Source organism: Papilio machaon, chromosome 29 (genome assembly GCF_912999745.1).
Source record: "Papilio machaon chromosome 29, ilPapMach1.1, whole genome shotgun sequence".
In the NCBI taxonomy this organism is placed as follows: Eukaryota; Metazoa; Arthropoda; class Insecta; order Lepidoptera; family Papilionidae; genus Papilio; species Papilio machaon.
In genome coordinates, this window is record NC_060014.1 from 180695 (window position 1) to 201894 (window position 21200).

At 38.7% G+C, this 21200-nt stretch overlaps 1 protein-coding gene across 1 annotated transcript; it reads left to right on the forward strand.

Moving 5' to 3' along the window:
- LOC106708159 (BTB/POZ domain-containing protein 7) lies at positions 1-17509 on the forward strand. Its single transcript, XM_045685248.1, has 31 exons — positions 1-278; positions 3820-3975; positions 4056-4120; positions 4196-4293; positions 4383-4563; positions 4648-4758; positions 4839-4963; positions 5082-5120; positions 5368-5499; positions 5646-5769; positions 6134-6323; positions 6792-6863; positions 7457-7542; positions 8171-8296; positions 8709-8905; positions 9761-9915; positions 10071-10202; positions 10660-10752; positions 11240-11440; positions 11805-11887; positions 12032-12166; positions 13139-13203; positions 13637-13691; positions 14184-14410; positions 14492-14551; positions 15176-15234; positions 15646-15718; positions 15798-15863; positions 15984-16166; positions 16953-17124; positions 17474-17509. The coding sequence occupies exons 2-31, from the start codon at positions 3901-3903 to the stop codon at positions 17475-17477; spliced, it is 3384 nt and encodes a 1127-aa protein (XP_045541204.1). The 5' UTR covers positions 1-278; positions 3820-3900; the 3' UTR covers positions 17478-17509.
- Positions 17510-21200: the final 3691 nt, after the last annotated feature.

Genomic DNA, 21200 nt, shown 5'->3' on the forward strand with positions numbered 1-21200 from the left:
ACCAAGGAAGTGTAACGGGGTTGAATCGGCCTCTGTTTTTTACTTTTATCACTCGAAGAGCTTTTATCCGTGACTTATTTATGTAAAATAGTTATAAAGAAATATTGTTTGATAGATTAAACATAAATTAAACGGCATAACATACGCCTGGATTAGTGATTTTAATTTTAAGTGACGTGATTTGATACTAATGGCGGTGCATGACAGTACTGTGATGTGTTTGTGTAGAATACCAGAAAATTAAATTGTGGATTTAATTGTGATGCCTGGCATTGTTGGTCAGTATGATAATCCTCATTCTTAAGACTTATATTTATCTGTATAATTTTTTTTAAGCTTAAATTATACATTGAGCTTTGATGTTATCAAATTTGTATTTGTTAACTTGCGATGTTTCTGGTAGTTTTTCGGTGATAATCGACTGTATCTAGGCAGATATTGTTGAATAGAGGGTGGAGCTTGGCCTGTTGACATTTCAGTTAGCAATAGCCTCGCACCGCGATGTCGCAAGGGATGAATCTAGGTCAGTCGGTGCGAGCCGACGTGCGCACTTCCCTCTGACGTCACAGCCACCCCTAACCGCTTCACACCCCAATCAGATTCCCTTTCAGTATATTGTGTGTCAGTTTATTAGACCATGTATAAATTATGTATCATTAATATCCTATGTATCAACCCTAAGTAAATACAGTTGACTTTTACAATTTCATGAATATTACCTTCCTATATATAATTCCATCTTTTCTCACAACTTTAGTAATGTTATTTCTTGTTTTTAGTATTTAACAATAATGATTACTGAGATTAGTGATCACATCCTCACAAATAGACATTTCAACAAACACACAAACAAATAAAAATTTTATTATCATTTTGAGTTCCATAGTATTGATAAAGACCCCTTTTTAATATATTTGTTATGTAGAGAATTTGTTCAGTTATATTTAAATATAAATATAGATTAAATTTAAATATAAAATTGATAATAAAATTCAAAATATCAATTTTATAATACTGCAATTTGACTGTTTTTGCTAATTATTTAATATTGTCAGTAGTTTGCAATAAATAAATGTGAGTTTCCATATTTTTATATTTTGCAGGTGTTTTATCAATGTGACATGACTGTGTGAGTGTGTGTATGGATGGATTTTGTGAAAGAGTATATATGTAAGAAGGGGGTGAATTCAGATATGACAGCTGATAGAGATGTATGGAGGAGTACATACTGTGCCGTCCCTCCATAGGGATAACAGCAGGTTGATGATGTTTTATCAATTTTAATATGTAGTTTGTTGTTACAATACAAGTATTGATGTCAAAATAATATGTGAACATGTTTTGCAATGACATGGTTTCATTTTAAAATGTAAACATTTATATAATCAGATAGAACAGCATATCAAGTATTGACATAGTTTTTTTTTATTGACAAAAACATGATTACAATCTTACTTACTTACATCATACAATCATACAATTTAGTTGTTTATAAAACAACTAAACAGATCTGAATGAAATTTGGATTTTTTTCACATACATTACATGCTGAAATACCATGTTGATTTTTGATTAAGTTATTTTTATTCTGTGTGGACTGAATCCAAGCAACAGCTAGTCTTATATAGTTATTGTTTACCAATTTTTAATAACACAAATATATCTTGTTTGCGGTTTTTTTTTCATATATTACATACACACTCTGATTTTATTAATTACTAGCTTTTACCCGCGACTCTGTCCGCGCGGAATAAAAAATAGAAAACGGGGTAAAAATTATCCTATGTCCGTTTCCTGCTTCTAAGCTACCTGCCCACCAATTTTCAGTCAAATCGATTCAGCCGTTCTTGAGTTATAAATAGTGTAACTAACACAACTTTCTTTTATATATATAAGATTAATTATATATAGTAACAGCTTTTACATTTTTCTATCACACAATAATTATATGATATACTAGCTTTTGCCCGCGACTCCGTACGTGCTGAATTAAAAAAAAAACATAAGTAGTCTATGTGTTCTTCCACACTATGTTCTACATCTGTGACAAATTTCATCAAGATCTGTTCAGCGGTTCTGGAGATACATTCCAACAGACATCCATCCATCTAAACTTTTGAATTTATATTATAAGTAAGATAATGGCTGAGGAATAACATAATTACATGTCTATCTGTATTTACTTTGTTACTTTGTTCCAGTTAAACTAATCCAGTCCGTTCTTATCTCTGTTGTCACTTGAATTACATTTATATTTGTATAGACTCAAAACAATATTTATCCTTTACTAATTGTTCCGCGGTTTTGCTTGTCTTAGTTGCAATTGGAATTTAAGCTTGGAAATATGGATTTTCTGACATTCACGTCTGCTAAACTTTTTCTGCTCACCTCTGTAAAGTAATAGTACAATGTTCAATTGCGTAATGACCTTTTGTCATAAGAAAAAATTATTACTTATGAGTGACTTAACAAATTTTCTGTCAATACATTTTTTTTACTAAAGTACCAGCTTTTACTGGGGACTGTGTGGAATTAAAAAAAAACACTATTAAAAAACCTATGTGTTCTACATCTGCCAAATTTCAGTGCAATTCGTTCAAATATTCTGGATATATCTAGTACCAAACATCAAAATTATATACAAGCTTAATTGTGCTGGTTAGAAAGTATTTTTTGTTTTTTTTTTATATCAAAAGGTGGCAAACAAGCAAACGGCCACCTGAATTCGCTGAAATAGCGAGGCAACCATTGCCAATAGACATCCTCAAATGCAGATGCGTTGCCTACCTTTAATTAACGGAGAAGGGGACGCACAGATAGAGGATATTTCCCCTTCCTATGCGTCCCCTCTTCCGCCAAATCCACTTCCCCTTGCCATCCTTTCCTAATAGAAAAAGAGTGGGAAGGGAAAGAGGACTAGAATTAGGGCTCCGGGACCACACTCATCAAACGAAACGCGGAATTGCTTCCACTTCACGCCTGTCTGCGGTGTGGTCGTGGTATTTCACCGGTCCACCCGGCCCATTTGTGCACCCAACAAATATTGTTGTTGCGGGATCTACCACTGTTAAACGGTCTCTATCTCGGATCTGCCACGGTTACAAAGTATTTTAGGAGATTTAAGTTAATCTGCTAAAATTTTTAGTCATAAAATTACACAAAAAAAGGTTCGAGCTAGTTGGTGGCAGTAAATGTGTTAAGAATTGTTTTGTTTTTTAATTTAATGACTTGGTTGTAAACTTTATGTTTCTCTGCCTACACCATAGAAGTGTTAACTTAGTCGTGATGTGTGCACCACGGGCGCTTCTAGCGTCGTCAGAGCGCACTCATGACTCGTTAAGTCGCGACCTAGTTTACTTTATGCGCTTTATGAATATTTTTTTTAATTAATTCTACAAGTTATATTTAAACTACACTGTGTATTTAATGTTCAAAGGACTCACTCTAACAACGTGGAGAGGTAGATTACGTATTTCCACTTGCCTTAGTCACACTTTACGTTTTTCTAAATTAATTCCAATCTATATTATAAAGAGGACAGCTCTGTTTGTTTGTTTGTATTGAATAGATTACGAAATTGTGGAGCTGTTTTGAAAAATTCTTTCACTGTTGGGAAGCTAGACTATGTCTGGGTGACATGGGTTATTTATTACTAGTATTTTTTCTTAATTTCACGCGGACGATATCGTGGACAACTGTTAGTGCTGTTTAAAAAATACAATGCATGATTTTAATGCTAAGAATTGTTGTTTTTAAGTTTGTTCTTTTGTGAATTATTGTATTTTTAATGTATTAAAAAATTTGTATGTTACATTGCAGGGTGTGCGTGTGTGAGGGTGTCTGGGGGGGCGGCGGGCACGGGGGTGGTGGTGCGATGAGGGCGGCGATGCGGCGCCGCACATGAGCCGGCTGCTGTGCTGCCTGCGCGCGCGCCGACAAGACATGGGCGCCGCGCTCTACCCCGCGCAGCCACAGGTACGTACCTCTCCCCCACAGGCACTAGCTCACACTACCTCACTCATCAATATTGATACGAGAGCGTGTTGTTGTCGCAGGAGGGCGAGGCGTGCGACGGCGCCGCGGAGCACGTCGCCCCGCCCACCATGGCCGACGTCATACGGTGAGTCACGTCCCTCCCCGCTTTCCACAAACTTTGCGTAATGATTGAGAAATAATTTGATGTTATATTGTTAAGGGAGCGGAAGAAGAAGGCGGGTGGTGCTGCGCTGGGCACGCTGCGGAGGCGCCTGGCCGCCGCTACCCGCCGCCCGAGGGACTCCCGACCTGACAGAGGTGAATTGGCAAAGAATACGGTGGAACTATGTAAAGTGGCACTTGATACTTTACAACGTATGCCATGTTGTGACGGGACGCGGTTGCAGGTTGCGAGCACGCGCGCTTCATCCGGTCGGTGGTGAGCTCGTGGCGGCTGGCGGAGGTGTTCGTGCTGTGCGAGCAGCTGGAGGCGGGCGCCGCGCTGCGCGACCTCGTCACCCAGGCGGAGCTGGCCCGCGAGCCCGCGCCCGCGCTGCACCAGGACCTCGCGCAGGCCTACAGGGACAGGTACGAGGTCCACGCCCAGGCGGAGTCGGTCTGCGAGTCTTCGTCACCTGTAGCTTTATATGTAACCTCGGGTCCCGCCGTCAGATGGATGTGCGACGTGGAGCTGGTGGGCGCGGGCTGGTCGGTGTCCGCGCACCGCGCCATCCTCGCGGCGAGATGCTCCTACTTCAGGGAGCTGCTGCAGCGATACCCCGGGTGAGAGAGGCTGCAGCAGTGTATGTGTGAGTGGTGCAAGGGCAAGGGCGAGGGCAGGTGTGAGATGTGGGATGTTGCAGCGTGTGCCGCGTGCCGCTGGAGGGCGCGGCGGCGGGGCTGTGCCGGGAGGAGATGGAGGCGGTGGTGGGGGCGCTCTACGCCGGCCCCAGCTGCGTCCGCCGACCTCCCTGCGACCTCTGCAACAGTACGTACATCTCACCTCTCATTCATATGCACATACATTTTACTATGAATGGCGCGTTCTTTTTTAAATTTAAATTACTACAAGTAAATGTTAATTAAAGTGTTTGTTGTGTGTTCAGAGTCAGACCTGGACATCATCAGCGGAGAAAACACAGCATGTGAGTGTTCTATGTATTACTATGTCTTTTAAATATATATTTAATAACTATGTACCTCTCGTTGTTTACTTATTATATGAAAAATACCACAAACCATACGAAATAAAAATACGAAAAATCATTTTTTTTTTTTTGGAATAAAATGTTTCCTACAGAATGTTCCAGATTGTAATCTATTTAGTGCCAAATGTCATGCAAACTTTGTCATCATGTGTGTATGTATGTGTGTGTGTGTGTGTGTGTGCAGCTCGCGGGGGGTGTGCGTGTGGGGGGCGGGGGAGGGGGCGCGGCGAGACGCGGCTGCTGCGCCGTCTGGCGGACCTGCTGGGCTTCTCTCTCGACACACTGCACAGGGACATGAAGTATCTGCTCGACTCCGGTGAGTCACCTCCACCTCCACCTCCGCTACCTCCACCTCCACATCCGCTACCTCCACCTCCACATCCGCTACCTCCACCTCCACCTCCACATCCGCTACCTCCACCTCCACCTCCGCAGTGTATGATGTGAGGTGTTGTGTTGCAGGCGAGCAGTCTGACAGTCGGCTGGTGTTCAGGCTGGAGGGTGGAGGTGCGGCGTACGGTTTCCGCGCCGCACTCGAGCTGCCCTGTCACCGCGTCGTGCTCGCCGCCAGGTCTCGCTTCTTCAGGTATGACACACACACATGACACACAACATGTCACCACACAACCTAACACACGAGGAAATTAACAAAATCTTGTGGTAATAGGAAATATATGTGAAGTAACAATGTCATTTTGACAGCGTCATATTTTGATCAATGCAATGCAGGAAGCTTCACAGTTTGAATGTTGCCAATTTCATTGTTTACAAATTCTATAAAAATATCACGCTTGTTGTTATATATTAATATGTAGGTTAATTTGCCAAAGAATTGCTAAATGCTTTGAGTTACAACATGAAAGATTATTTAAGGAAATTAGGTGATTTTTCTTCACTGGTAACTTGTAAAACTTGTAGGAACCCATTGACAATTTCATACAACATGACAGGAGCGTGCTGTCGCGAGGTATCAGTGGCGGGTGCTGCGGGGGCGTGTCGGGGGGCGTTGGGGGCGTGTCGGGGGGCGTTGGGGGCGTGTCGGGGGGCGTTGGGGGCGTGCCGGGGGCGGTGTGCGCGGACGAGCGCGTGTTGCCGCGCAGGTTTGCGCGTGCGCTGCTACACGCCGCCTACACAGACCAGGTATACTATCAATTGGCTTTTTTTTTTAATTCTTTCTTCTGTTAGCTTTGTGTCATAGTCAGACATAATTACAACACACTTCTTCCTTGTATGCAATACTTTTGACTATACAAATGTGTTGTTTGTGATATTTTTGATAAAATCTATGGCTCTTATGAATAATGGGTCAATGTGCAAATTGACGACTTTTCAGAAGACACTTTCAAAGTTTCAACCATATAAGAAAAGATGCCGTTGAGGCCATTTTACTTCAGCAAAAAATACACATTAACACATGTAAATATGTATTTTGTTTCATGCATGTTGTTAACTAAACTAAGAGGTAGCTTTTAATATAAAAAAAAAGTAAAAATCATCAATTTATTACTTAGGCCAATATACATAGGATACATTGAAATAGTACTATGAATGTTTGTCCAAGATGTTTGTCAAACATGTCAAATATTGTTATTGTTTGTAAATTTGCAGGTGGATTTAGGTCTGATAGGTAGGAATTCCCCCTCCCCCGCCTCCACCGGCAGCGCGCCCAGTGTCGGCACTGTGAGTATACCCCCCCCCACTATACCCCCACTATACCCCCAACATTACACACATATAGTATATCCATACACTTTGAACACAAAGCAACTTAAATATTCAAAAACTAAATACCACGACCTCACAGAAGACAGGCCACAAGTGGAAGTAATTCCACCTACAGTCTGATGAGTGTGTTGCCGGAGGACTCATTTTAGTCCTCTTTCCTGTCCTGTTATCTTATAAAAAAAGGATGGGAAGGGGAGGTGGATTTGGACGAAGAGGGGACGCATAGGAAGGTCAAATATTCTCTTTTTGTGTGTTCTTTTCCTTCGTAGATTGAGGGTAGACAACGCATCTGCAATTGCGAATGTCTATGGGCAGCGGTCGCTTCGCCATTTCGGCGAATTCATGTGGCCGCTTGCTCGTTTGCTAGATTGTAAGATCATTAAACGACTTACACAAAAAAAATCGTCGTAATAAAAGTTAAGTTAAAAACTATACTGTTGACATATTTATGTATGATCTAAGTTGTCTTGTGTATAAATGTCCTTAATCTACATTAAATGTTACATAACGACTTAACTGTGAGTACTAATAGAGTTTGATATTTTCAGACGTGGTCAGGTGTATCTCGTAGTTCTCCTAGACCGAACAACACATCCACATTAGACGATGCCTTTCAACTTTATGAAATAGCTAGGTGTGTTGAAAAATTTACAGATTATTTTTATGTATGTATGTATGTATGTATGTAAATTTTGTACTCTGCCATTCTATATTACTGCACTGATTTTGACGTATCATTTAATTTTTATTGTTCTTTTTGAATGTTAAGAATGTATTCAGTCGGATTTATATTTGTACAGATAATACATTGCGGTCTAAATCTGATAACAAAAAGAAATAACTGAAAAAGGTTTTTAATTTAACTAGAAATCAAATAATAAAATTAATAAATTTAAATCTGTCATTTTGGCAAGACAAGAAAAACATCAAAAAAACTTGAGAGGTGTGTTGGGACACCCGGATGGAACGAAGTTCCTTTCTATTAATTAGTGAAGGAACCAATGTTTATTCTATTAATTTTATTATTTCTATAAATTTTCGTCATATATTGTCACGTGGTTGCCATGGTGAAGTAGCGCTCATTCGTCGTTAACATACTTACTATAGCAAAAAGTGTCGTGACAACTTTTCGTAAGAATTTTTTCCGTCTAGCCCCCTTTCACAACGCGCGATAAGGAACTTCGTTCCAAAAATACTTAGTATCAACTTGAAGGTCCTTTTTTCTTTACATTAATATTGGTTATATAATGTGGTGTCATCAGGTTCCTGGAGATGCCAATAGTGGTGCAAGGTTGTGAGGATGCCATAGTTGAGGCGCTCTCAGCTGACACTCTGCCACATGTGTTGCGCTGGGCCGCAGCACCACACGCCAGTCAATGGGTGCACAGGTATGTGTACTGTACACAATTACACAAGTACACGGATACACTTGTATACTAATACACGAGTGTCGCTAAAAACAGTATTCACAATAGAGATGAGCGTTGATTACTTTGGCCTTTTTTTTAATTTAATTAGTTGAATTCAATGAAAATTTACTCCACTTGTGGTCTTTTTTTTTTCTTCTCCATCAGTCTTCTTGTACACGTGTACACCTGTGGTGTAATCTGGTCACAAGATTGGATATAATACGTCCATTTAGTTCCAAGGTTCAGTTTATTGTGTAAAATTGTATAATTAATTACAATATAGTAGTGCTGAAGAAGCATTTTAAAGGCTGTTTACATATTTGAATGATTACACACTATACACAGATGCACTAATACACGTTATAGTGTGTAATGTGTAATGTTTCGACAGACAGGCGATGCGTTACCTGCGCGATGAGTTCCCATCAATAATGTGTCAGACGTCGTCGGTGCGTTTGCCGCGCAGTGCTGTTGCTGAAGCTCTCAGCTCACCATTCCTGCAGGCGAGCGAGGCGCAGGCGCTGAGAGCTCTGCTGCGCTGGGCTGAGAGAGCGGCGGCACCCAAACATGCCTTACACGATACTAGAGGTGTACTATCTATATGTCTTCTTAATATTATAAACTAGCTTTTACCCGCGACTCCGTCCGCGCGGAATAAAACATAGATAACGGGGTAAAAATTATCCTATGTTCGTTTCCTAGTTCTAAGCTACCTGCCCATCAATTTTCAGCTAAATCAGTTCGACCGATCTTGAGTTATAAATAGTGTAACTAACACCACTTTCTGACTATATATGTATATAAAGATGTGAATTTTTAGATATGTTTGTATGAAGATATCTCCGGAATGGTTCTAAGGATCTTGATGTAATTTATCACAGATGTAGAACATAGTCTGGAAGAACATATAGTCTAATTATTGTTTTTTTTTTAAATTTCTTGTATACGGAATCCCGGAATGACTAGTTTTGTATATTTATGACAAATTTCATCAAAATCCAAGCTGTTCTGGAGATACCTACAAAAAAATATTTATACATTTAAACTTTGGTATTTATAATATTAATTAGATAAAAGTCCCTTCCCATTTATAAAAACTCATTAAAAGAGAAAGAGGAATGAAAAAATTAGGTCAAATTTAACTTGAAATTACTTTTACCAGTGAGTTTTGTGTTATTTGCAACATATGTTGTAACATATATAGTGATAATGTAACACAATGAGGAGAAAAATTTGAAACTTACTAATTAAATACTTCTTAATCAATGTAACACTTGATATCTTTACTTTTATTTCACGACAGAGATATACTTTTAGCGTCAGAACAGTTTATTTGCGACACAAAGAGCGTAAAACAATTTTTCTTCTCATTATAACTGAGATTGTTAACAGCGACTTCTGTTGAAAAGTTATAAGATGTATGTATGTATGTATGTATGTCAGAGCCGAACGTGATCTGGCACACTGCGCACTCTGTGTCCCGGAGAGGAGCGCGCAGGAGGGAGAGCGGGGAGCAGGCGGTGCGCGAGGTGCTCGCCGCGCTGCTGCCTCTAGTGCGTCTGGAACATCTGCCCCCGGACTGCGACCTGCTGCACCAGGTGACACACACATGTTACACCGTCATAGCACGTTATGTCAACACAGACATGTTACACCCTCATAGCACGTTATGTCGACACAGACATGTTACATCGTCATAGCACGTTATGTCGACACAGACATGTTACACGGCCACAATGTGAGATGTGTGCAGGCAGTACGTCGCGGCGCAGTGCCGCAGCCCCCGCCGCAGATGTTGGAGCGCGGCGCGGGCGCAGACGCGTGGCTCGGCCGCGGCGCCAGTCGGCCGCCGCGCTGCTTCCTGCCTTACTTGGATGAAATTAAAGTGAGATCTGTTTGTCTGTATGTTTCGCTTTCACGCCAAAACTACTGAACCGATTTAAATGAAATTTTGTACACAGATAGTCTAGAGCCTGAGGAAGGACATAGGCTACATTTTAACCCGAAAAGGGGGTTGTAAGGGGTTGAAAGTGGGGGTGAAAGTTTGTATGGAATTATCGTCATTTTCACAGTTAGCAGCTTGAAACTTATTTCTAAGGCTGCTAATTTGATATAAATAAATATGAAATTCAATGTTTAAAAAAATGTTACCCTCAAAGGTGCTAAATAATAAGGGATGAAATTTTATTTGGGAATATTTTAGATTTTGGTAAATGTTTTGCTCTTACCCTTACTAATATTTAATCTTGAGCCTCAGAAATAACATAGGCTACTTTGAACAGATAAAAATAATATGTATGTATGTATAATTGAAGTTTATATCTGTTGATGGTTGTTGTCAGGCTCTGCTGGAGGACCAGGCGGTGCCGGAGGCGGAGGTGTCCCGAGTGCGGAGAGCTCGATACCTGCATCGTATACCTGACACACTTTACATGGTCAGTACATACATTAATACATACTCAGAGTCATTTAGATTACATTTAGATCCACTGCCATCTAGTGGTCGTAATGAAAAACATAAATGTTACATTTAAAGATGAATAAAGATGCTCTCTTTTTCTATCTCATTTATAATAAATTAGTTTTTGCTTGTAAAGTGCTGAATTTAAGAATAAAAACTTAATAAGTAGTCTATATTTTTTATAGACTATATTCTACATCTGTGCTGAATTTCATCAAGATCCGTTGAACTGTTCTGGACTTTTGTGGTAAGAAATATCCATCCATCCGTACATTTACAATGTATCTCCAGAACGGCTCAACAGATCATGATGAAATTTAGCATAGAGAAGAACACATAGAGATAAAAATCTTTTTTTTTTTTTTAAATTTTACGTGAAGAGAGTCGCGTGCAACAACTAGTATATAATATTAGTAATGAATAAGATAAGTAAATGAAGGACAATGTTGTTGTACCTGCAGGTGGCGGCTGCTCGCAGTGGGGCGAGCTCCGCGAGTGTTGTGGGCGGGGCCGGCGGGGCAGTGGGCGGGGCGGAGGCTGCGTGTGTATCTCCGCGTGTGTTGGCGGCGCTGAGAGCGCGTGTACGTGAACTGAGAGCGGCGCCACCTGCACAGCGCGCGCTGCTGCTACACGCCACTGACACTAAACTGGTGCATCATCAGGTATGACACCATCTACACGAAATGACACCTTACATTGACATAGTGATAGATTTAATATGTTTAAAAGAAAAACTTCTTTATAATTTTTATTATTAACTATGTTCGTTTGTCTGTATGTTTTTTTTATATTTTGATGTCCCTCTTTATATTGTCAAAAATACTTTTATCCATCCATCTTTAACTGTATTTTAATGAAAATTTGGATGGATGGATGGATGAATGTCTGTTTGAAAATATCTCCAAAACGGTTCAACAGAAATTTGTCACAGTCTGGAAGAATGTTTAGACTATTTTTTTAGTTTTTTTTAAATTCCGTATGAACATGTTACAATGTATAGAGATATATGTATGTATTGTACAACAGATAGCGCTGCGTGCTGTCCGCGAGATGTCGCTGCCTGACGCATGCGCAGAACTGCTGCTGGACCTAGATGATACATCTGACAAGTAAATATACAATCTATATGTATACATTATAAAGTATCTCCAATCAATTTATGTATTATTCTTGCTTGTATATTTATTTTAATTAGTTTTAAATGAAGATTTAGTACTCAGAGAGCTATAGTTAAAGTATTATTAATGTAACAGAGAGTGCGGGGGCAGCAGCCTGTGTGTGGAGGAGGAGTGGGCGTGCAGCTCGGAGGCGGGGGCGTGGCCCCGCGGCGCTCCGCCCCGTCTGCCTGATGATGTACCAGACCTGCCAGATGTAGATGATTGTTGCAGGTTGGTTTAACTTTTATATATGTGGTGTTAATGGTGGGTAGAAATAAAAGATTTCTCTTCACTTACTAAATTTATTCACTATTTTTAAAACACTTGCCGTTCACTTGTTGTCTTCGTCTTTCTCGCTCCCTTTCACTCTCATACATCCATTCTCGTTGTAATCATTCAATCGTTCATACATCTCATTCTTATCCATATAACATTCTTTTCATTCGGCAACCACAGACTTATATATATATATATAAGTCTGTGGTCTGTCTATATATACTAGGTTTTATCCGCGACTCCGTCCGCGCGGAATAAAAAAATAGAAAACGGGATAAAAACTATCCTATGTCCGTTTCCTGGTTCTCAGCTACCTGCCCGCCAATTTTCAGTCAAATCGATTCAGCCGTTCTTGAGTTATAAATAGTGTAACTAACACGACTTTCTTTTATATATATAGATATATTTATTGTTATTTAATTATATATTACGTGTCTAGTAGAAAACTAATTTATAATTTTTTTACTGGAAGTGTAATTTTTTTCTTTATACAACCTTCTTATGTTTAAAATTAGCAGATTTTATATTTGTATTGTTTAAACTCAAGAACGGCTCAGGAGTTAAGCACTTGACTTGTAATCTGCAGGTCCTGTGTTCGAATCTCGTCATATACTAATGTGTTTTTCGATTGACATATGTACATTTATATGACATTCTTAAGATGAAGGAAAACATTGTGATGTAAATATCTGAGAAGAAATTCAATGATATGTGTGAAGTCAACTCGCACTTGACTGTGGTTGACTATGACATAGTCATCTCTAACTTAGGGTAGACTCTGAGACCCTCAATGGGGTCTTATAATGAGCTGATGATGGTTGTTGTTTAAACGCAACGAAAAAAAAAACTTGCTACAATTTGATTGCAGCGCCATCTACAGTATCGTATATTAAATTATTTTTACAAAATGCCCAATTTATATTTAAGGTCGGGCAGTGGGTCGCTGCGGTCGTCGGGCAATTCCCGAGCTGCTGCTGTCTTCCTGCAAGCTGGTGAGCAGATGTATTTAACTTTATCCCGACTCGAAGGACCATGTAACATACAAACTAATCAAAAATGATTTAGTTTCTATTTAAATTTGACATAATTTGATTAAATTTATTATCTATACTAAAATAATAAAGCATAAACAAATATTTTCTTTGTAACGTAAGACCTCAGTAATTACGATATATTTTTTAATAATTATTTTTGTAATAAAAAGCCCTTTACTTAAGACATGCTTTAGGCTATATATTTTCACGCACTTAACCTTTGGGGGTGAGTAAATTGAAAAAAAAAAATATTATGCAAGAAAGGAACCAAAATTGCAAACAAAAAGCAATAAACATGGTTGCCATGGTAACAGTAATTCTAGTATTTTTTCCTGTTTAACAAAAAGTAACACTGGAATAGTAATTGTTGATATTCTGTTTGTTATTCCAGAGCGCGAGTCCAGTACTTGCAGACAAGAACTACCACCGCGTCCAGACCAGCACAGGTATGTCTGTCTGTTTGTTTGTCTGTCTGCTTGGAGGAGGAAGCATTAGAGATTTAGTACTCGCAAGTACAATACACAAAATATTAAATTAATACACATTTTATCTTCACAATGGTAACACTAAACCATATCGTGTTTCATTAACGAACAGCGCCATCTAGTTTTGTAATAATAATTCCTTACACTGCACCTTTCTTGTGATATACAGTGATAATATTTTTTGTCTAAGTTCATCCCAATTGGGTTTTTAATTATTTAAAAAAATTGCAAATTTATTTAAATAAAAAAAGTCGGAAGTCGAATGAACGTTTAGATGGATGAATGGATGGATGGATATTTTCGGAACGGCTTAACAGATCTTGATGAAATTTGGTATACATGTTGAACATAGTCTGGAAGGTGTTTAAGAATAATTAAGTTTTTTTTAATTTCCACGCGAACAGAGTCGCGGGCTACAGTCAGTATTAAATGTATGTATGTATGTATTTACAGATCAGTGCGAGGTCGTCTGTCCGCTTGCGTGCCGGATGTAGCAATGGCGCCGAACGCGAACACGCACTTGCTCACTGCGCGCGACTACATGTACGCGAACAACGCGCACGCCCCGCCCGCGCAACATGCCCCGCCCACACACCTCGCCCCGCCCCCAGCCCACGCCCCGGCCCCGGCCCCCGCCTCCGCCTCCGCCCCCGCGCCGGTACATCACATGAGACACACGGGTATGGTTCACTTTTGTAATTTATATTGAAGTAAGAGAGTATTTATTGATTTCAAATTTTTAAAAAAATATATGTTCTCAGAGTATGGCGGCGGTCTGCAGCTGGACCTGGGTGATGGCGCCACACATACACCCAGACCTGGTCAGTTCTCCTCACATATATATATATACATACTAGCTTTTGCCCGCGACTCCATTCCCGCGGGATAAAAAATAGAAAACGGGGTAAAAAAAGTTCCTATGTCCGTCTCCTAGTTCTAAGCTACCTCCCCATCAATTTTCAGCTAAATCAGTTCGACCGATCTTGAGTTATAAATAGTGTAACTAACACGACTTTCTTTTATATATAGATATAATTAAATTCTAGTTTCTATATGTAATGAAAACGAAAAACCTATTTTTAAAATGTTTGTCTGTCTGTATGTTTGGAAAGGTAGTATTTGTTCCGGGTAATCTCCGGAACGACTGAACGGATTTTGACCGGACTTTGACTGGAAGGTAGCTGATGCATGCGAACATGTTATAGGATACTTTTTTTAATTATGTGCTAACAAAGTCGGGGGTTATTGCTAGTATATAAATAAGATAGCTGCAACAAGAATTGTCACCTTTGTTGTGATATGTGGATTGATTTTAGAGACTTGTGACGTCACACTCGCTCCGGGTACGGTTTTAGATATTGTGACGTCATTGTATAGTTGAGTGGGCGTGTACTTGTCAAGCCCCGCCCCCCTTCATGTAACACTAACCTGTACTAACTGTGCAGGGTCTCGAGCGCAGCGCGCGGCCGCACACAGCGCCCGACAACACAGAGATAACAATCAGGTATACTACCTGAACACAATAACATCATATGTATTACGTCATCAGAAAACATGTCGGCAACAACCATATCTGTTGCAGAAATACCACGACCTTACAGAAGACAGACCTCAAGTTGAAGTAATTCTACCTACAGTCTGATGAGTGTAGTGCTGGAGGCCTAATTTTAGTACTCTTCCCCTTCCTTTCCTTCACTTCCTTAGAAGAAAAGGATGGGAAGGGGAAATGGATTCTCTCCTCCTTAAGTCTCCTTCTTCGTCGATTGAGGGTAGACAACGCATCTTCAATTGTGAATGTCTATGAGTAGCAGTCGCTTCGCCTTTTCGGCGAATTCATGTTGCCACCTTGTAATATAAAAAAAAAACATGTATATAAATGCTATAAGTAATGTGAACTAATTTATGACCTGTTCAGGCGCTGTCGTGTGTCAGAAGTCGCAATGATGATGATGAGTTAAGAGCCGCCATAGAATTGTCAGTTATACGAGGTGAGTTGTATTATATCATTGTTTGTATGACTACATGTGTGTAATGTATGGATGTGTATGAATGTATGACTGTTACCAGCTTACTCGTCGCTGGCGGGAGCGAGCGCAGCCCGGAGCAGACATTACGCAGATCTGCTGCCCCCTGGTGAGTGCGTACAGTACTATACCCCCACCACATACCTAACATATACCCCCCCTCTCCCCTCCTAATATACCCCCACAGATATACATAACATGTGTTGGTAAAGTTAATATTTGTGTATAGACTTTGGGGGTGTACGGAGTCGCGCCACGCCCAGCCCGTCATCTGTGAGCGCCGGCAGCGTGGGCAACATGGGCAGCGTGGGCAGTATGAGTGGTGTGGGCAACGTGGGCGGAGTGGGCATGCCGGGCGCGGCGCTGGCCCGCAGGCGTATCGACAGACTGACACCACCGCCGCGACTCTCCGGTGAGTTGTGACATCAAATGATTTGCCCACTTGTGGGACTGGAGTTTGTTTCTTAGCAACATGTTCTATTTTATGTTGATTAACATTGCAATTTATTTGAATTGATGTGGAGAAAAATTTAAAGCTCTAAGTAAATGGCGCTAGTGTCAACAGTGGGCTGTCATCTGTCAGTCTAGCTTTTTTTATTATTATTGTAATTTATGAACTATCGTTGAAAAATTATTTGTTGGCGCTGTCAATACCCATAACGAACACCGAGCACTGGTAGGGCGGCCATCTTGACAAATCTGTCAGTTCGGTTTGAATCGTCATAAGATGCGGACGCAACCACGTGCTCGGTGGACGTTACTGTACTTAAATCCAATTCTATCTTAACAATCTTAAATTAGTTTAATAATGACATTGACTGTATCATCGATAGTTATAATTGTGATAATTATTACAACAGTTATTTTATTGGAATACCCGCAAGTCCACGCCCTCCCGAAGATTTCAGATAACCCTGATGAAAGTCGTCATATTTTTTTTGTTTTTTTTTTTTTTTAATTTGTAACGAGATACAGAAAGCAATAAAACAACGATTTATTTGTGATGCTGTAATTCTGGTGATTATGTCTTTATCAAGAAGTAAAGCAAGATTTTTATCATTATATATTCCCCCTTCCACTTCCAGAAAAAGGAATATTTCTCCTTTCTATCTTTTTCTTATAATTAAATAATGAGAAGGGAACATGTTGGGAAATATAAAAATGTGATGTGTAATTTTTTAATGTCGTATGTGTGCAGCGAGTCAAGGTGTGGGCGTGGGCGTGGGCGTGGGCGTGGGCGCGCTGGGTGCGGAGTGTGGGCGCGTGGGCGGCAGTCGCAGCGGCACTCCGTCGCCCCGCACCTTGCCCGTCGACTCCCTCTACCGGCCGCGGGACAGGGACAGGGACAGAGACAGAGATAGAGACTACAGGTAACTTGGATGTTCGTATATGTCATTGATAGATGGCGTTGTAATTAAACTCAATTATTCTGTGTTTTTTTGCTAAAATCAACCTTAAAATGTGTAAGATAAGGTTTAATTTGTTTTGTTTTATTATAAATTAGGTGCATTTTATTTATTTATAAAGTAATTTTGTACGTGAATTAGTTTTGACGTCTTGTGTTGAAATATTTGACAGTTTTTGATCAAACATATTGTTGATGATATGTTTCTATACATGTATAACAGCAATCAAAACTCATTATTGTGTCTCTAATATAACTGTTTCAAGTTGATTTTGTTTTGTATCAGATGTGATGTAGACTTTATTCATTTACAGATAGAGTCGACTGTCGCCTGTCCGCTGTCACCTGTCTGCTGTCACCTGTCCCCTGTCACCTGTCCCCTGTCGTGTCACATCGAGCTGTAACACACATTGTAACATTGTATATGTAAATCTTGTTCATTGAGATGATCTCACCGGTCACGGTATGGGAGGTCGGGGTAGGGGATACGGGAAGGGGAGAGACTTGCGGAAGGGGAGGGGATGACTGTATAGTGGGTGACGAGGGAAGTTATTTGCTCGAGTAAGGGGAGGGGACTTTTGGAAGGGTAGGGGACATGTGTCGACTGGACCCTTGAGAAGTCAATAGATAATAAACTTAAGATCAAAAAGCTGATCTATGAGTGTTGTCTGTCGCACGCACAGTTGTTACTTTCTTACTAAGAGAAACCCTAAGTGTACCTGTCACCTAAATTCATCAAAACAGCGAAGCAACTGTTCGTAATTGCAGATACGTGATTTACTTTTAATTGACAGAGGAGGAGACGCACAGATATAGAATATTTCTTCTTATGTATCTTATCTACTCTGTCGAATCCACTTCTCCTTTCCATACAAGAAAAGGATGGGAAGATTTAGAAAACCGAAATTTATCCAAAAAATATATAACGAACTCAGCATTACAATCAAATGTGTTAATTTCTCGCTAAAGGAAGCCTTTAGTCTAAATTATACACTAAAACTACACTAAGGGTAACCTTAAATTAAAATCCAACACCAGATTGCTAATATCAAGGTATTTAATAACTTCCCTCCTCTCCCCAGTCACATAACACAAGTATTTGGGCACAAATTGTTTCTTTTAATGTTAAATTATCTCCCCTTCCTCCCTCCCCCCCCCCACCACACACGGACCTCTACATGTATATATATATATATATATATATAAAGCGATGAGTTTGTACGTAATTCTGAACTGCGCCGTTGTGACTCCTCTCTACCTTGTATCTGGTTATCGAATATCAAAGTCATGGCTTGTCTCTTTCTCACTCGTTACATTCGTATATTGCCTACCTCTTTCATATATTGTCATAAGTCATATAAATTTGACTTCAATATACTTCATTGATATAGTCAAACCTGGATAAATGAGAATCAAATAAATAGAGATATTTATCTCTATTTAATTATATCTTGCCATTAAAAAACTGAAACAATACCTTTTATTAGATAGTAGCTTTTACTGCGACTCTGTCCGCGCGGAATAAAAAAATAGAAAACGGGGTAAAAATGATCCTATGTCCGTTTCCTGGTTCTAAGCTACCTGCCCACCAATTTTCAGTCAAATCGTTTCAACCGTTCTTGAGTTATAAATAGTGTAATTAACACCACTTTCTGACTATATATATAGATTTGATGTAAAAGTATTTTAAAAGAATTAAACTAACAGTAAAATAATGAACTTAACTCTACTTCATAATAATCCTCGTAATAATATTTAACTCAAAACGAACGTAAATAAACAAAAATGTCAGACGTTCCGCAATGACAGGTGCTTCCTTATAATACCTTTTGTGTGACTACCCTCAACATTACTAACACTTTTATAAAATAAATGAACAATAATAAAACTATGAAAAATACTAAACAAATAGTTTATACTAAAAAAAAAAAAAAAAAAAAAATGGGACCCATCTGCAAGCACTTCCTTTCGATTAAAATAATTTTTATCAAAATCTTAGCACCAGGGGAGGAGTTTTGCGGTAACACACATAAAAAAATACCGTCGAATTGATAACCTTCTTTTTAGCCGACTTCAAAAAGAAGGAGGTTATCAATTCGACTGAATTTTTTTTTTTTTTTTATGTGTGTTACCGCGAATCTCCGTCCCTGGTGGTCCGATTTTGATAAAAATTATTTTAATCGAAAGGAAGTGCTTGCAGGTGGGTCCCATTTTTTTGTTTTTTTTTTTTGAAGTCAGCTAATAATATAAGGTAGACATTACCCTACCGGTCGGGTAAAGTGGAGTCGTGCGTGCGCGGTGAAGGTCGGGTAAGACTGAACGCTTGCTCTGTATTATAATTTTATGTGAGGACATACTTTGATATGAAACATCTCTGGTGTTAACAAATGTACACGAAATATACTTCAATTAAAATCGCTTATTACGACTTTAATATAACTAGAAAATATTCAGTCGCTATAACCGATTCATAAAAAATACTAATTCTGTTTAAAATATTAAATATAAAATTAATTTCACTCTTTTTTGTCTCAATTTTCACTTGAAACAGATGTTAAAAAAAAAAAACGTAATAATTTTGTAAATACCAGAGTTTGTAAAGTTGTCTCACATCTCACTTAGCTAAGTTATACAAGTTAAGTAATAATAAGTTAGTTGCCGGCCGACCTCCGCCTTACTATACTTTAAATATGTTATACATTTTAAATGATAAACGGACCTCTGTTTTGATATAAAAAGGTTAAAAAATATTAATTTAGGCTCATAAGAGCCAATGGGCCTCAATTAATGTTAACTAAACCGTATTCTTCCATTTTTGTATTCCATTAAAAATCCTTATTCCACAAAAAAAATCCTTATTACGCTAAAAAAACCGTATTCCACAAAAAAAAACCGTATTCCACTAAAAAAAAACCATATTCCACTAAAAAATCCATATTCAACTAAAAAAATCCTTATTCCACAAAAAATTCCTTATTCCACAAAAAATCCGTATTCCACAAAAAAAATCCTTATTACGCTAAAAAAACCGTATTCCACAAAAAAAACCGTATTCCACTAAAAAAAAACCATATTCCACTAAAAAATATCCTTATTCCACTAAAAATTCCTTATTTCACAAAAAATCCGTATTCCACAAAAAAAATCCGTATTCCGCTAAATTATCTTTTATCCCAACTTATTTTGAAATGGTGTGTCATTATGACACTATATAAATGCCACATTCTAGATCTTTGATCACCTTCATGGTGTCAAAGATTCGGCTGATCTTTGACACTATCGTAGTCTAACAAATATCTAGATCTTTCAAACAGAGGTCCGTTAAAATAGATTAAATATTTCTTGTATATTATTTTATCACATTAACAATATTTAATACGTTGACAGTTTTCATTAAAAAAAGCAAAATATGAAATGAAATCAATTAGGATGTTTTTTTTTAAACAGTAAAAATATGAGTGTTTATTACATATTTTATTCCAAATATAGAAACCATGACCCCACTGTGGGGTCACAGACATGGTAGTGGGGTCACCGGGTAGGGGGGGGGGGTTCTGTTAACGTATTAATTTTGTTTGTGTGTTTGTTAGTTTTCCATCAGTTGTGTTATATATCTCTCGTTGTGTAAATAATGTCGGGCGCTCTGCATGTGTTCATTTGGCCGGCTGTTGTTGAACAATATTATATAATATGAATTAAATATTTATTCAAAATATATGGCTTTTATTTATATACAACTAGTTTTCGCCCTCGACTTTGTCTGCGTGGAATTAAAAAAAAACCTTAATAAGTATCCTATGTGTTCTTTCAGACTATGTTCTACATCTATGACAAATTTCATCAAGATCTGTTGAGATGTTCCGGAGATAACTTCAAACAACATACATCAAAACTTTAATAATAGTAAAACTAAACAAAAAATAGTAATATTATAAAATGTATTATAAAAATAATAAGAGAATAAATGAATATGAAATAGTAAGACTAATAAAAATTGAAGTGTCTCTATGTAATATAGAGAAAAAAATATTAATTTCCTAC